At 40.5% G+C, this 17,222-nt stretch overlaps 2 protein-coding genes across 2 annotated transcripts in view; one reads left to right on the top strand and one right to left on the bottom strand.

The window, feature by feature from the left end:
* Nucleotides 1–3,670, top strand: part of whamm (WASP homolog associated with actin, golgi membranes and microtubules) — a 21,042-nt gene extending 17,372 nt beyond the window's left edge. Inside the window, exon 11 of the mRNA XM_007560176.2 lies at nt 1,927–3,670. Within this exon, the coding sequence (XP_007560238.1) occupies nt 1,927–2,082 (156 nt within the window). The 3' untranslated portion in view covers nt 2,083–3,670. The remainder of the gene's footprint in view (nt 1–1,926) is intronic.
* Nucleotides 3,671–4,715: 1,045 nt separating this feature from the next.
* Nucleotides 4,716–15,909, bottom strand: LOC103143613 (homer protein homolog 2-like; the record flags this gene model as incomplete). The annotated part of the gene is made up of 7 exons (XM_016675404.1): nt 4,716–6,281; nt 8,576–8,656; nt 11,909–12,019; nt 12,606–12,762; nt 14,735–14,871; nt 15,369–15,461; nt 15,745–15,909. Coding segments are annotated over 7 exons (933 nt in total), but the record flags the coding sequence as incomplete, so codon positions are not given.
* Between the last annotated feature and the right edge of the window lie 1,313 nt (nt 15,910–17,222).

Genomic DNA, 17,222 nt, shown 5'->3' with positions numbered 1-17,222 from the left:
TATTATTTTTAAATGATGGTTTTCCATATGGCTGTATTTGTTTTCACACATCCTTAAAATTCAGGTCGGGAATAAAAACGTTTGGTTTGGTTTAGGTGATATAACAAGATCACTTATCACAGGTGTTTAATTATTCCAGGATATATTAAATTTACAATCTCATATTTCGCTCCCATTTTGGGAAGGAATGAGATGGGAATGCTTTGGTATATAAAACAAGTGATAGTCAAATCAGACTTTTATTTTTCTGACTGCTCTACAGCCGTCGGTTTTCATGTTTGCGTGTTTCTCCGTATCGTGGTTTTGCATTTTCAAAAATCACTACACAAAGAGAGATGCCAATTTTCTCTATTGCTTAAGAAAAAGTTGATATTATTTCCAAAAGTTAACGTGGCGGGCTCCATTTTGGGAAAACAGTCGGACTTGTTTTCAGAAATGATCAACTCAACTTTTAATTATCAGGCTAAACATGAAAGCTTTTGCTCATTTTTGGTGAAAAAAAAAAAAGACTGTTTTGTTGCGTGAATGTAAAGTTCCTCTTGTCAGCTTGGTAGCTTTTGTTTTGTCGTTCAGTTGCAACGTCTAATCTAGACGTCAACGTCTAGATTAAAAAAATACATCTACAGTTTAACATCAGCATCGGTATTTAAAATGAGCCTCCAGCCTTTTGGTTCTCTAGAGATTAATGTCCTAAATTCATAAACAACCTCAGATTTTACTGCAATATTTTGCTGTTTGCAGTGAATAAATACACAAATTATAATATTTTTTTTTACCAGTGGAAACAGTCAAAGCTCACACAAACATTAGCCTACTCTTAAGACTTTCATTTTCTCACTGAATAGGCTTATGACTAAAGCAATTCAGGTGGCGTTCATTACTGATGCAGGACATCTAATTATCTGAGCGCCTGCTGACCAATCAGGAAGTTGCACCAGTAGCGAATACAACGGTTTCTGGTTTTACAGTAACACAGGGTGAAAGTTTTAATTGGTTTATTTATAATACGGAGCCACACTGAGTTTTAAAGACAAACTACATTTTCTTCAGTTTTAAACCTAAAAACAAAAACTACACATCTAATAACGAACACTGACCTTTTTTTTTTTTGTTATTATTGTTTAGCTTCACACCTAGTGAATGTGTTGACTGGTCAGTGGGGAAGGCGCAGGTGTTACTAAAAAACCAACAGTGCTTCTGTGCTATTAGTGTCTCAGAAACTCTCCTTCCCTTCCCTTCAATGGTCACATCTGCGCGTTTGTTGCATTAACATGGTAACACGTTAATATGTCAAACAGAGATTTTATTTCTCCCTAAACCTTTAGATAGAAATGCAAGCCAACTGACTGAAAAACAGGACTAAAATCACCCCCGTTTCAGTTTTAGTGCTACTCTAAGCACCTTTCACACCGACTGCTGCTGTAAAACACCTAACAACTTTGTTCAATTTAGTCGAAACCGACTTGTTGCTGTTCAGCTACATAAATTAAAATCAGCTCAACTAGATCTCCAGCTGCTTCCAACAAGGGTCAACATTTTGTTTTTCACTTAAATTGACATGAAATTTTAAAAACGTACAAAAATGTTGCATTGATATCAAGTACAGAGCATAATTACAGTCATATCATTTATAAATTAGAACATAAGCCAGATGAGTCTCATTTGTTTAAGCAGGTATTTGACTGATTCTATTAAGCCCACATTTTGTTATTAAAAATCTATATTTTTGTTAGTCTGTGGTATTGTGTAAAATTAGAAATGACATGTTTTCTTTAGCAAGTAGCAGAAAATCATAGGTAAAGGTGCCAAGGCATCATTCTTTGTCTAATCGATCGTTTCACTTGGATTTACTCAAATAAAAGGTGTATTCTAACTTTCTGAATGAGCCCGTAGTCTCCAGCTACATTGTCACTCTTCGCGTTGCAGGTGGTTCCCACGCGAGAGGAAGTCCCGAGCGGCGCCGACAACGAGCTGGAGCGCAGCATCAAAGCTGCCATGATGAGGATGAAGAAGGTGGCGGCCGACTCGGACGATGACGACCGAGACGACGACGACTCGCAGAGCGCCGACTGGGACAGCTGAGAACACAAACCTCTGACACAAACCCAAACCCCCCCCCAAATCCCTTCCCTCACGGCTAGTCGGCCTGAAGCTCGTGCTACGGCCAGATTTAACCAAAAACACGCTGCTGCTGCTGCTGCTTCTTCTTCGTCTGATGAGGACGGGATTACGCCTCCTCTGACTTAAACGCTTTAGTTTGTTGGCGCTGTCGCTCACTAATCCCATTGGTCCTCCTAAAGCAGCACCGAGATGTAAGAGATCCAAAAAGGCTCTGATCCAGCTAAGTAGTAAGTGACAGAATCGGGATTTAATCTCCTCTGAAACCTTTTTTTTTTCTAGTTCTGGAAGGATTCTTAAAGTGAATGGCTAAATGGGATGTTCTGCATTATAAAGCAAAGGCAGTCGGCGGCACTGAAGCGCAGCGTGTGAATGATTGAAACTTACACAGCCGTCTGCCTGAAGGCCTGTAGTGAAGCTGCTGCTCAGCAGGGAGAAACTAATTCCTCTGTCATATTTCTGAATCTTAACTCAGTATCTTGAATGTAGTAAACGCGATTCCTCAGATATAATCCAGCCGCTGTATTCCGGAGCATTTACTGTAAGCTATGAAGAGCAGTGCTGTGTAAATCCTTCAGTGTTGTTTGTACTACAAGCTGCCGTCTCCAAGTAATCAGCTAATTCTTCCTTCACCACGCCACACGTAAAGAGATCAATTAGGAATGCAGGATACCTTTTTTTTTTTTCTTTAATAAATACTTATGTGCAATAACAACCCTTCTAGTCATCTAAGCCTTGGTTTGAATTGCTTTCTGACAAACCGCATTAAAAGGGTTCAGAGTAAATAAAACTTCTGTTCACCGAACTGGCACTGGAAACACGTGTGTACTGTTTTATGAAAAATAAATCCAGATATGAAACCTTTGCAGAGCTTGCTTGAGTTCAGACATGCGCTCAGACGCGCTGCGCCCGCGTCGACATCCCCGCTCTTTAAACGCCGCGCACAGGAAGTGTGGAGCCAGTGTGGGTAAACCCTGCCGACTGTTCTCCGGCAGACTTTTTTCGCCCACCAACATGAGTCAGAGCGGTGTCCATCCAGGCAGCGTCTCTCCCTCTCTGAGCCAGCTGCGAGTGGCTGTTCTCAGCTGTGTGAACGTTAAAGAGCAGCTGTTGGCGGCGGCGGCCTCCTCCCTCCCTCCCTCTTTGCTCCGGAGGCGGCTCTGTGTGTGCGTTTCCTGTGGGGGAACATCCAGGTCGGGCACCTCCAGGGATGAGGATGGCAGGTATTTTGACAAGCCCAGCCAATTGTGCATCAATATGAAATTCCCCCAGCCTGTTACTATGGCAACAGCAAGTCTTGGTTGTAGTGGCCTGCAGTGCCAGGTCTCTCTCTCCTCCTCTTTCTCTCTCACACATGTACCGAGCAGCATAGTGTCTTAATGATGTTTCACCAACTCGCCCACTCACCACCAGTCACACAATAAGCCTCGCAGAAAGTCTGCAGCCACGAACAGCAGACGGGAGAGAAATGCTGCTTCAACTCTGGAGTGAAACAGGTTTTTGACGTAGAGTGAAAAAAAAAAATTAATTTCAGTCGCATCAGAAGATAAATGTAAAAAAAAAAAAGGGGGGGAAAAAAATTCTGATTAAAAATCTCTTATTTGCAACAAATGAATGGAAAAGGCAGCTTCAGTCTGCAACAAGGCAGACTTTCTCCATGTGGTTCCAGTTTAACTAATGTTCTGCTATATTTCATAATGGATGGAGTTTTATGACTTGGATATCAGTTTGCATTATTGTTTTTATACTGTGGAAGCTTATTAAAATGCAAACGCCACGCTGGATTCATTACGTTTCACTGACTAGTTTTTAAAAGGAGTAAAGAGTAGATTTGTTGTCGACAACCTCCCTGCATAAATTAACTTTCCATCAGATTTAATTAAACAACTTGTGTATAAAATTATCTGCATATTGATTAACTTCACACCCGTTTCTGATACTCGACGCTCTCCGAAGGAGCAAATGAAAGCTGAAGTAGAACGTTTCATAAGTCCATCACAGTTTTATTTACAAAAAAAAAAAAAACGAGTGGGATTGAGTTGCCAAGGCAACATGTTCTCTGATCCACTGCAGCAGTGGCGCCGTGACGACGTTTCAGGTGTTTCCCTTCCACAGTCGGTCCCCAAACCAGCAGCTTTCGTCTGAGCCACACACCGACGACACGGCCGCTCGCTTTACTCGACGTGCGTCTCCGTTACGATTGCCACTACGTTTGGCTCCATGTAAATCAACAGAGAAGACAGGCGGCGATGGAGCCTCGACAGCAGTTGGCTCTGAGGGTTTATTCACTTCTCATCCAGGCAAAAAAAACAAACCCACTTCAATTTGTAAACCATTTAACCGTTTCTTTCACACGCTGACACACATGCGAGTGTGAATTAGAAAACGCTCCGGTTTCGTCACACTGGATCCCTTACAGCAGGAGAAAAAGACACTCACTCAGCTTTGTAATGAAACTAGACTTTACCAGTTTGTCAGTTCAGTGGGTACAGCGTAGAACAAGAATCACCAAAGTGCACAAGAGGCGTCGGTTCAACAGGAAGAATCGCTCCGATTCAGGTGAGTTACGAACAGGGGGGAGGAAAAAAAAAAGTATATTTTTTTTAAATGTCCATTGATAAATATCTCAGTGTTATGACAAGATCAAAAGAGTCATGAAAAATAGTCTCGTGTAATAATATTACAGGGTAAATATTTCACTGATTGCAAACATATGGTCTCAAATTGGACTTCCCAAAAGCAGCTGCAACACAGTCCTTTATTATGAAAACCTTTAAATCCGCAGAGTTTGTCCTCATCACACATTATCCTACATCTGGAAAGCAGATCAAGACTTATAAACTTGGTCTGGAAACACTAGTTGTCGAGAGGCACCAAAAAAAATAAACATACAAGTAAGACTAAAAGCAAAGTCGACAGGGTTTTTAGTGAAAAGGCTCATTCCAACCACATGTTTTCAGTGAACGTTATTCACCTGTCAAGCAGCACCGTATCCCCTCCTCCAGGAAAATAAAAATAACCACCACCATAACAAAAACTAGTGTGAAGGAAGCACAAACAACCCTGGACACACACACACAGGTCTGTTAACACTAATGCACACAAAACGGTCCTTGAACACAACACTCGGGGTGGGATCGGGGTCACGCTTATCGAAGGAAAGGTCCTGAGTTTTCCTTCTTTTTATGCAAACATCAAAAGGCTCTTTACTACGATGATTTGTTTTCATTTTAAGGTTATTTAATGGAGATAAGTTGTCATTATGGTGATGGTCATTAGTTGGCCTGTTTTCCTTTCCAGGGAGAATTAAACTTACCTGGAGGCACTTTGTGTCACGGCCATTTATTATATATCTGCATATAATTTAATATATACAAACTGTCTTCTAACACACCTGAGATACATAAGAGGCAGCAGCAAGGACAGTCTGTAGAGGGACTTGAACGTTAAATCTGAAGGGGTCGGGGGGGGGGAGAAACTGGTATTTCCACTAATTATTACTTTAATGCTTTTTTTTTTGTTCATTTTAGCCCTTTTAAGTCCCCACTTCTACTTTAAGCTCACCAGGCTCGTGTAGAAGTTTTACAGCCTTCAGAAAAGAGACGGATGGACAGAATCTAAGAACCCACCACCAGGTTTTTAAAGCCGCTTTTCTCCCCCACAGAAGCAGATGAGTAAGCTCAAAGTGCGACTCTGTAGTTTCACAAAGCCAGTACACAAAATGGAGCCATTTTGTGGGACTTGCTTGCCTTCTTTTTACTTTTTTTTTTGTTTTGTTTCAAGTCTGCCAACAACTCTCTCTCTCTCTCTCACACACACACAAGGTTGTGTTTATTACAAGCCAAAGCTGATAGATTCAGAGAAGACATCACTTTGGGGGATGTAGGTGCAGCATAGTTTCTGCCCTGAAGAGACATTTTTAGTGAATCCTTCATGCCCGACCTCTCAACCTCTCAGCTCTGCCTCACTTCCTCTCAGTTATCAACACCGAGTTTGGAGAGTCCTTGTCTGAACTCGTGCAGCTCATCCAGCTTTCCATCCAGAATATCCATGAACTTCTTCAGCTCGCCCTTCATGTTTCCTTGTTTCTGCCGACTGTCGTTGATGTCCATCTGAAGTCCCTCGAGTCTCCCCTCCAGCTCCTTGTTCTGCGATTCTGCTGCCTGCAGGGCAGATGATGGGAAAGTAGTTACAATACAGAGGGAAAAGGGGGGGGAAAAAAAGTCCAAATGTAACTCAAAGATCAGATCTGATTCAGAAGTAGAGGGACTTTGATGTTCAGTTTTGGAGAACGAAGACACCGCTCGGGGGACGTTGCCCCGCAGTGCAGAGTGGAAAAAAGTTTTCATACCCCTCGAGTTACAAACACAAACTTCAATGTGTTTTATTGCAATTTTGTGTGATGGACGGACAAAGCAGTGCAGATATGTGGAGGGAAAGTGAATATAGTTTTCCAAAGTGAAAATCTGAAAAGGTCAGGAGTTTTTGCAAAAATCTTTTGAATCTTATCAGATTCACAATAGGTCTTAGGCCTGGACTTTGACTGGGCCGCTCTAACACATGAACATTAATTGATCCAAATTATTCCACTGCAGCTGTGGCTGAATTGTGGACCTGCTGGAAGGCGAACCTGAGCCCCAGTCTAATGTCTTTTCTCTCTCAAACAGGTTTTCTTCTGGCTGTGGCCGAATACAATCAGATTTGTAAAAAAAATAAATAAAATTCCACTTTATCGTTATATAAAGTGAAATGCATTGAAATAGGCTTGTTTTGGTCCAACACAAAAATTGGTATGTCATATTTTGAATGTCTGAATAAAATGACAGTAATGCAGTAAGTGGTAAAATGTCCAGATGAGTTGAAACGTAAACTTATTAAAACTGATTCCTTCTCAGGCAACCTCACAATTATGATCCCTTCCTATTTATTGTATCGAAATATCTTCATTCATTCTACTCTCTTCTTTATTAACGAAGTACATTCAATAATATTTCTAAAATATTCCTGCAGGTGACAGGATTACTAAGAGCATCTCTAGTAGAAATAATAAAATTAACCATTTTCTTATACATAAAATCCCAGTAAAACATACTGAAGTTTGTAGTTCTACCACGACAAAATGTGAAAACGTTTCCAAGACGCGACGTCTTTTTCTCAATTCCCTAAATGCATGAATGAAAACATGAATTTCCTCTTTGACCTGAAAAGCAGAGCATCAGGAAGGACTTGTGTTGAGAGTGCGAGGTTGGTGGTTTAAATCAGGTTTTAAAACGGGCGACACATTAATGCCGCAAATACTTTTGAAGGGAGGAGATTAAAATAGGGGGTGCCAAATGGGACGTCAGTCTGCATGACTGCATCCTACAGCTGACTCTCGAAAGCCGATCCCCTCACGAGGGGGTCAGCTTTAAATAGAGGAGCCCCACACTGACCTCCTGGAGGCAGACGCTTTATATTCATGCTTTTAAACTTTGATGCGTGAAAGAGATTTACTTTGTAAGGGAAAACCTGCCTCAGGTTTTGGCTTAAAGTTCAACAGACGGAGCTATCTGAGGAATCCAGCTATGGGCCGTGTCTGTTTGTATAACAGGTTAGATAATCTGCTCCAGCCATTATTCTCCACCCGGCTGGCGGAATCCAGTCATGGGGTGAAGTTTGTGACGTGAAGCAGCCACAGGAATGCCACCATTGGCTTTACTCTCCTCCACGCTGCGACTGAAAAGCAGCGCATTTGTGACAGTCTGGATGATCAGTCCTGCTCTGAGTCAGCCAGCACAGGGTGAAATGAGCGTCAGCGTCGGTGTGGCTCGTGTTGGTCTTGGCACCAGCAGCCCGCGCCGTCATTCACCGAGCCTGGCTCTTCTAGTTTTACCGAAAGTCTAGTTATCACTGGGAGGGGGGGGAAAAAAAAAAAAAAAACCTATTTCGATGAAAGCTCTTTGTTCTAAAGACCAACGTGAGGTGGACCTGCATTGTTTTATTTGTCAACACAAAGCGACTGGCACAGCCCACACACACACACACACCTACTGAAGTGTTATAAGACTTGATCATTAAAGCTCTGTGAAAACCTCTAGAAGTGCTTTATTTTATTCACTAAACAGAAAACCCGCTCCACCAGGAAACTAATGTATCCTGAGAGCAATGCATCCCTGAAAAGCTCTTCTTTTTTTTTTCTCCTCCTCAACAAAGAGCCAATAATCCACTCAGAGCTGCGCAGGGCACAGACCTTTATTAATAGACACAGTATCAACAATATGCTGGTGAGACACGTGATAGGAATGTTGTGTCACCAGCCCCCGAGCTGAATGATGAACAGAAACTCGCTCTTCACCTCTGAAAACCTTGCAGCGTCGCATCGGGATATGTTCAAGGCCCCTCGGCTCCCCTTTTTTATTCCGCTTCAAATTAAAGCTCAGAGAGGCAACAGGATCGTCACCCAGAGCTTTAAGCATACCTTCAGTTTTGCAGTGATGCTCTCACACTCTCCCATCAACTGAGGGATTATCTCCGCCTGCCTCCTCAGATTCTCCAACTCCTAGGAAGGAAAAGAGGAAAAAAAAAAAAAAGTTAGTCAAAACCTAAAAATAAATAAATAAATAAATAAATAATGTCAGGTTGATTCTTCCTGCATGATTAACTTCTAAACATTAAGGATATATATTTTTTTAGTGTTTTGTCTGTTGCCAAATTGAAATGCGGAAATCTACAAACAATCCAATTAAGACGTTTTGTTACAAAGCGCAATTAATGAAACATATTTTACAACCAGAATAAAAACTAGTACAAGAGCAGAAGATAAAAGGGTTAGAATTTAAAATTGTGCACCAAAACCCCCAATTTGTGTTGATTTCACTTTTATTAGGGCTGAAACAAATGATCGGATTAATTGATTATTGAAATAATCAACTAATTTAGTTATCGATTCATTGTTTACTGGAGTATACAGACTCAAAACTAAGAAAAAATATATACATTTTACATTTAAGAAGAAATAAAAAAAAAAACTTTGTAAATATGCTCTATGTGAAATTCAAGTGGTCTAGTTTCAACTTCGACCTTTTCAAATTCTGTGAAAAATTTGTCACCTTTTTGCCATCCAGTTAATAAAAAAATTAGTTAACAGATCAGTACTGATGCCAAGTCAGGCAGAAACTGCTGAGCTTTTCACACTTTGATGTTAAAAGTTTTTTTTTTTTTCACAGCAGATGCATCATTTGCTACAAATGAAATGAAAGGACTGCTGTGTTTTGGCATTTTAGGTAAAAATATATTTTCATTTTTAAAGGGAATTAAATCGTTTATTTGCATTTTTTTTATGCATTTCTAATATTATATAAAAAGGCTTAAATGACAATTCTCCAGAATGTACCAATTTTTTTATCTGATTAATCGTCAAAGTAACAGGCAGCTTAATCAATAACTAAAATAATCTTTAGCTGCAGCCCCAAGTTTCATGCATTATAAAATGCAACAGTCAATCCTGTGTTGCTTCAATGCATTCCACTTTATTCACAGCAATTCAACCGGCAATAATTGCCCCAGTCTTTGGCGCAACCTGCGGCAGTTTTGTCCTTTTATTTTCCGTTTGGCCGGCGCAGAGGTCAGCGCCACAGTGGGTCCTAAATAATTCATTGGCTTGTTTTTAATTGGAGGTAGTGACGGTGAGCATCTACAGAAGGTGGTGAGTCACTGTGCAGATGAGACTCTGGGCTGCCTGCTGCAAACAGCAGAGCCTCTCTCTCCCTCTCCGAGCCCCCGGGGTCAGCGTTCCGAACACGATGGCCGATATAGCGCGGAGAAGAAATGCTGGAGCTCCCCGAGGGCCACATATTTCACTTGTAATCTTTTAAAATAAGCCCACGCCTCTTTGAACTACTTTCCCTCCCGACAGGGTGAGAGATTCCCCATCGTCCGAGGAAAGATGTATATGTTCTAATAATATTCCCGCTTCCAGGTCGTAAACTAGCATATTCCAGACGCAGTCTACCTCAGAGTCAGAGCAGCAGTGTCTCCTGGCAACATGACTCTTCATTTTATCCAGTTTTATAATAGGAGCTATAGAAATCAACCTACGCAGCTGCCCGAGTCGCACACCTCTAGATTTAGAAAAACGTTTCTGAATTTGTCTAAAAACGTTAAAAGGAAATGTTACGTTTTGATGAACTTGAGCTATTCAAGTTAAAGTGAAACCAAATATTTACATACATTTATTCTCATTGTCCAACATTAAATCAGTCTGACCCTGAAGCTTTTAGCTCAGAAGAACTAACATTATTTCCACTTGCTAAATGCCAGTCCAACAAAGAGTTTAGTCATTATAACTTTCTTCTATGTCAGATATTTACATCCACAAAAATTGGATTTTGTGGATTTAAAAGCCAATTTTAAATCCACAAAATTTGAAATTTAAACTTTTGTGGATTTTAAACAAGTGTCTCTTGGAACAAGACTCTCTTAACTTGTATGCCTTGGAACAAGTTAAGAGAGCCCAGGTGAAAGCCTTTGTAAGCTTCTGATTGGTTCATGCAGGTAATTAAAGTCACACCTATGGAAGAAATTTAAGGCACGCCTCAAACACGCCGAGTCATCGTCTGACTTAAAGAAAAAAAAAATGTGAGCAAAGACATCTGGAGGGATCTGTGGATGTCAGACCTACCAGTATTGGTGTTTTAACATATCGGTGTTAAGATGAGCTTCCTCTGAGTCAGTTTAGTTTAATGTAGAGGTGCCAGATCGAACCATACATTTAAAATATTAAAAAATTATGATACAAATAGTTTTAATTTTCTATTGGAAACTTCATCTACTGTCATATTCTAGTCACTGTGAAAAAATTTGTCACATTTGGAAATGTAAAAGTCATCCTAATTACATCTTCAGAACAAGCAAAGATTAAATTAGTCACAATATGGTTGAATTTGATATCGTCTGCATTACTGTGGACGAGCTGGCCAATGAAAATCTTTCAATCAAACCTGTTTTTACCAGAAAACGCTGCAATAAGGTCATCTATTAATCTGACACCCTTTTTTTTTTTTTAAATGAACCTAATTGTATCATCCTTTTATAAATGCACAATTGGAACATTATACATTCCTGAGAGCAGAGAGAGCGAAACAGAGAAAAGCCACAGAAGCGTACAATTAAATGAAACCGGGTTCGCCAGTAACCTCTAATTTGCGTAAATATGTGTAGCCTACATACATAATTACATTAGACTAATTACCTGTAAAAAACAAAACAAAAAGAAAAGTCTAAAATCAGACCTACATATTTGTGCTTCCTTTGAGGGGCGGGGGGGGGGATAATTCAAAGCAACTGCAAAGTTGAGGTAAAACACAAAAGGAGCAGAAATCAAAGTATAGTAAGCAACACTAATCAGAGCTACGGTGGCCCACAAGCTGATAAAACCACTTGCACAGTAAGCCATTCACAAACTTAAGCTCAGAGACAATGTGTGGTTCTTAAGACTTGTGCACTGAGACAAAGAGGCAGAGTGAAGGTCTGGGTTTAGCTAGATAGACACCAATAAACAGCAGGGGGGGGGAAGAACCACCACCATCTGTGATTTCTTATCCAGAAGTATAAAAAACCTCCCGAGGGAACAGAGTGTTGCAGGATTAAGAGGTGGAGAGGAACCCTGAAAGCTGTGATTGCCTTCATACGAGGGGACTGAGTAAATCACAATGGTTTAAGTGGTAGTAAACCACTTGCTTTACAAGCTCTTAGAGAGAAGCCAGCTCTGGTAGGGCGAGTCTGTTTGAAGATGAATGTGCTGCAGCCTCACCTGCTCCTTCTCCTGCAGCTCTGCCTCCAGCTCCTTCACCCGGACGGTCAGCTGGGCGTTTTTCTGCTTTTCCTGATTGGCTTCGTTGCACTCGGACTCCAGTTCTGCAATCTGAACAAAGGAGGGAAAATTAGGCTCTCTTTTGTCTGCGGAAAGGTAGTTCAGCATACACCCACTTATTATGCAGCAAGTGTTTGTTATTGTCAGGATATGTTCTACGTTACAAGCTGGGTCACCTTGAAACTGATTACCAAATTTTTTATTTTTTTTTTTAAAAAAGGAAAGTCTGCTGCGAAAGGAAAAGCACGGTGGAAACACCAGCCCAGCTGCAAGCGCAGCTCACATTGATTATGAAACTGAAATGATTCTATTTATAGTGGAGTCAGACTCTGCTGCAGGGAAAACAGCAACTAATGAAAAGTACAGGACTCTGGTGAATTTAATGATCATTTCCCCACACACACCCCTCCCTCCCTACGCGAAATCAAAGTTTTATGAGCAATCCTCTCATCTTATTGAATGGATTTTAATTAATACATCAGCCAAATTATTGATGAGGACGTCATCTGTTGGAGACTGAGTGGTTCTGCGTTTTCCTGGAGGCAGAGGTTTAGAGCCGTCAGCTTCTCCTCCGACAGGATTGATGAGCTTGTGTGTTTTGTTTGAACTTCCCCGCAGGACGGTGCGAGCACGTTACCTTTTTCCTCAGAGTGTTGCTCTCTTCTTGACAGGCAGTAAGCTCCTTCTTCCAGCTTTCCACATTAGCAGAAGACTCCTGCAGTGAATCCACCAGTCTGGCATTACTTTCCTTTAAAGTCTGAAGCTCCGTTTCGTACTTCTTAGCGGTGGTGTTGCTGCGAGGGAAGAGGGGCAGACGCATCAACAGGTGTCATTAGTCAAGGAGGTAAACCGCTCAGGGCTCAAACGACAGAACGGCACAGAATCATTTCATTTATGCTGCAAAAAGGAAATCTGGGAACACTCAGAGTTTAAAAGGCTGCATTTTATCAATAAGGTTGGGGATGTTTTTGATGGTCATTTGCTATGCATCACTTTGTGTTTCTTTATGCATGGATGAGTTGGCGTGTTCAGTTTTTGCTGGAAATGGCGACCTGGATGCTCCTCGGCATTCTGCAGCCTTCGGCCGTTTCAAGCAGTGTCACTGCAGAAGCTAAATATTCCTTTAACAGAAGAGAAATTCAGTCCTTGTCCCTCAGTAAACTACACGTTTAATTTTAAAATCCTCCATTTCTTTGAGGGGGTGAAGTTAAAGATAAAAACATTCTGATTTGGTGTAACCTTTAAGATGCTGATGGCACTTATATAGCATCAAAAACATCAACAGACATGAACTGGTTTCGTTTTATAAGCACAATTGGATGAGAGGAAAGATGAGCAAATACCAGCAACTCAAAGAATTAAATTTAAAAAAAGACAAAGCAGACGTTCATGAAAAATACAGTTGCCCATTTTATTCATCTTTCTGCTGGAGATGATCTCCATATCTGTGCTTACTCCAAACCTTGCTGCATAAACGTGTAATGCATTTCATGCTGCAAACCTTCCTGCTGACCTGATGAACAACAACGACAGTGAAGAAATGGAGAAGCAGAACCTCTTTCTGTTGCTGCCTATAATCAGTTCTAGAAAATTTTGCTTACTATAATTTTAATTGGCTCTGCCGCCCTGAGGTCCCTAGATTCCCATCTGGATCCACATCTGGTGTTTTCATGCAATTATAATTCACTCACTTGGCAACAGCATTGAGGTCCAGGTAACCCAACAGAGTGAAGCTCCAGTCAACACAACAGCTCATCAAGATCATAGAGGTTTGGGGGAATGCGACATCACACAACTGTATATTATATATATATATACATATATAAAATCTTTTGGGTTTAAGAAAAAAAGACAAAATGTGAATGTGACGAGGACCTGCTTTGTGCGGAGTGAAAAATAAAGAGCTTCATGAATTTAGTTCTTCTCCGTTGATTTCGTACATTAAGACAATATAAATGTGTTAAAATGACCAGTCTCAAAACACACTGAACTATTTCACATCCATCAACAATCAAGCTGAAGGGTGAATATTTTCAGTGCAACATAAAATTATAATAATATGTTCAAACCATGTTGGTGAAACTGGTGCCAGGCTGGCCCAATGCCCACAGATTGGAGAAAAATGTGTTTTGGAAGCTTGTTTAATATTTTAAATTTCACTGGATTAGAATAATTATACCCATGTATAAGTGGCTAAAAACCATCGAGTTCAATCGAAGCCTCCAGCGGATCCAAAATGCTCCAGTGAGCTCGGATGAGATTCAGAAAAGAAACTTTACTCAGATTTTATCCTCTTTCAAGTGGTTCCCTGTAGCATCCAGGAAAAAAAACAAAAACAAAAACAAAAAAACATTAAAGTTTTTCTCTTGATAACCAAACTCCATTTTCTCAAAAGGTTTATATCTCCAATTTCTTCCCCATCCCCACCTGTTCAACTGGGAGACAATCTGTCCCTCCCTGTGAACAAGAAAGTCTGATTTTCCTTTGCAGCTGGGCATGGCCTCCCTACCTCTGAATGCAGATTCATTTCAATCTGAATTTTTCTTCCCCCAACTAAGCAGAACTGAAATTATTACAATCGAAATGCACTCGGTATACAACTTTTGTTGGGAACTTTCTTTTTTAAAATAATTATTCAATAAGGAAAGATGTGTACATATACAATTTATACCAATATTAAATAACTAAATGGAAAATCTAAATTATGAGGTGGGAAGACACAGACCTCATCAGATCTTCAGATGTTGCCATAAAATGAAATCTCACCTCTGCTCCACGACGCTTTTGAGGCGTTCGTTTTCGCTCTTCAGCTGAGCGGCCTCTGGACTGAAGGAGATTTTCTCATCATCCGTCCCGTTGAAGCTCTGCGCCTGGTTTGCTGAAGGAGTCTCCCGTCCAGACTCCTGCTGGATGACACGGATAAAGTCAGATACGAGGACAGGCTTGGAGTTTACCTGCAGCTGCTACATTAAGAACGCGGACGTGGGGCCGACATTCTGCCTTCTCCATGATAGGAGACACAGGTCGTCCTTCAGATGAACGGTGTGAGAAAGCTGAACATGTGAGCTCTGACAGAAGGGATGAAGAAACTTTTGCCAGTATTTATCATGTCATATGGTCCAGTAGAGCCCTGCGTCTCAGGGCTGAGACTGAATGCTCCCATCTGGACTCGCTGCCAGCCTGAGAGCTGGGCTGGCAACAAACTGCTGAGTGATGTACCTCCAATCATCTCATCACTGGATCCTTATGATTTTGTGAAAAGAAAGTCAGGATTTCTCAATAAGTCGTTGCAGAGAATTTCTAAATAATGTCCTCCCTTCTGAAGTTGTGTCAACATTTTCTGTGTTGCAATCGGTCGTTTACAGGGAGGAGTTCCTCGAGCAGCTGAGAGATTCTTTACCTGGGAGTGGTTGCTCAACGTGTCCCCCTTTTCTTGCGATTTGTCCTTTGCCAACTTTGCTGCGTCTTTTACTTCCTGGAACTTCTCTGCAAACTGAAAACACAAGAAATAGAAGTTGTGACGAGTGGCTAAACAAGCCGACACCGATTTAGCTCCTGATGTCTCCGGCTGCTTTCAAAGGAGAGTCATTACTTAGAAATAAAAAAAAAAAATTTAATAAAAATACTGGATCCACACCTCTTTTTGTTTCAATACTGCATTCAAAACGTGTGATTACTATGAAAGCTGTGCATTGATAGATATCCATCCATCTCCAACATATATATTCATATAAATAAAGGTTTGAGTGAAGACACTTGAAATGTTTAATGTTTACCTTTGACAGCTGTTGCTCTGAAGCAAATCCCAGCCCGAACACTGTGTTGGCCCTGCTGTCCGCCCACTGGCCAAACTTCTGGGACGTCTTAGTGAAAGTCATGTTGGGTGTGATTGTGCTGTTGATTATAACCTGACAGATAAAACAGCCAATTAGTATCACACATTTTTAACATGTATTTAAAAGGAGGTCATTACAAATGGAGTGCTAAAAGACTTCTCAATTTTTAAATAAAATGCAATCGAATGCATAAACTGTTGTATTCACATGTTAAATCAAAGCTGTTACTTTATTAGGTTTATATTTTCCCCTTTCAACAGGGAGTTCAATCAGCTTTGCAACGACTGCAAAAGCAAATGAAAAGAAATGTCATTTTAATCGGCCGCAATAAAAGATATCCAGATAAAAAAAAAATAAAATAAAAAAAAAGTCAAACATCCCAAAATGAAGCGTAATGCTCAGACGGCTGCTGACCCACTGACATTCAAAGCGTCTGCATTTGTGACGGTACACATTTATCTTTTGAAGCAAAGCAGCAAATGAGACGGTAAGAATCACCTGCTGCAGAACAAGACTGAGGGATTTGTTGAAGCAGCAAAAGTCTGACTGTTTGTGAACAGACGAGTCTAAAGTCGGATTCAAGGAGAGACGCGCAAATAAGCACAAGAGGACATTCTCACGACCAAGATCCAACAGCACTTAAAAGCAGCACATGTTAATTACCCCAACAATTAGGAAACAATAGAAGACAGATTAATCACAGTGCAGCCCTGGTCTCATAGCAACATGGCTCTGAACACCAGATTACAGATTTCAAACTACTGACAGACTTGTGTCCTTTCTTACATCCCCACCGTCTCGCTCTCCATCTTTTCAGTGGCTTAAGTGTTAAAAACATTTTCGCTGAAATCACTGTTGGATACAGAAATGCAAGAAAACATAAGAAAGCAATCCACTAGGCAGACTCAAATAAAACAGCATCTCCCTTTCAGAGGTTTCAACAACACAAACGTGACCCAGTTTACCCTGAAGAGAAACCTGAACAACGTTCGCACGTCTCATTTTAAAGCAGCCAAGTGAATATTTAACAGGGCTCATTGTGCTGGCTCAAAGCAGTGTGTTAAGATAAGATAAAACTTTAATTATCCTTGTGAAAAAAAATAAAACAAACAGGGCTAAAGCTGCAGGATAAAAAAAGAACATTGTAAGCAGACATGAGATTTATTTTGGCGCTTGACAAATAAAACCTCAATATCCAAAAGAATCGGTAGAGATGTTAAGTCTGATTTTCTTTTCCTTCATAAAATTTTACGTTTTTTCCTGCATAGTGCAACCTACACACATCTTCATTTATTGCAGTAGTAATTTACTTTTTTTTTTAATTTGGGACCTTTTTTTTCCAAACAAACAATAAAACATGCGTAAAAAGTTAATCCTAGATTTATTTACATCCATAATACTTCCAACAAAATCAATGT

The sequence above is a fragment of the Poecilia formosa genome, unplaced genomic scaffold (assembly GCF_000485575.1).
Source record: "Poecilia formosa unplaced genomic scaffold, Poecilia_formosa-5.1.2 Scaffold113, whole genome shotgun sequence".
Lineage (NCBI taxonomy): Eukaryota > Metazoa > Chordata > Actinopteri > Cyprinodontiformes > Poeciliidae > Poecilia > Poecilia formosa.
This window is presented reverse-complemented; position numbering and strand designations above follow the sequence as displayed.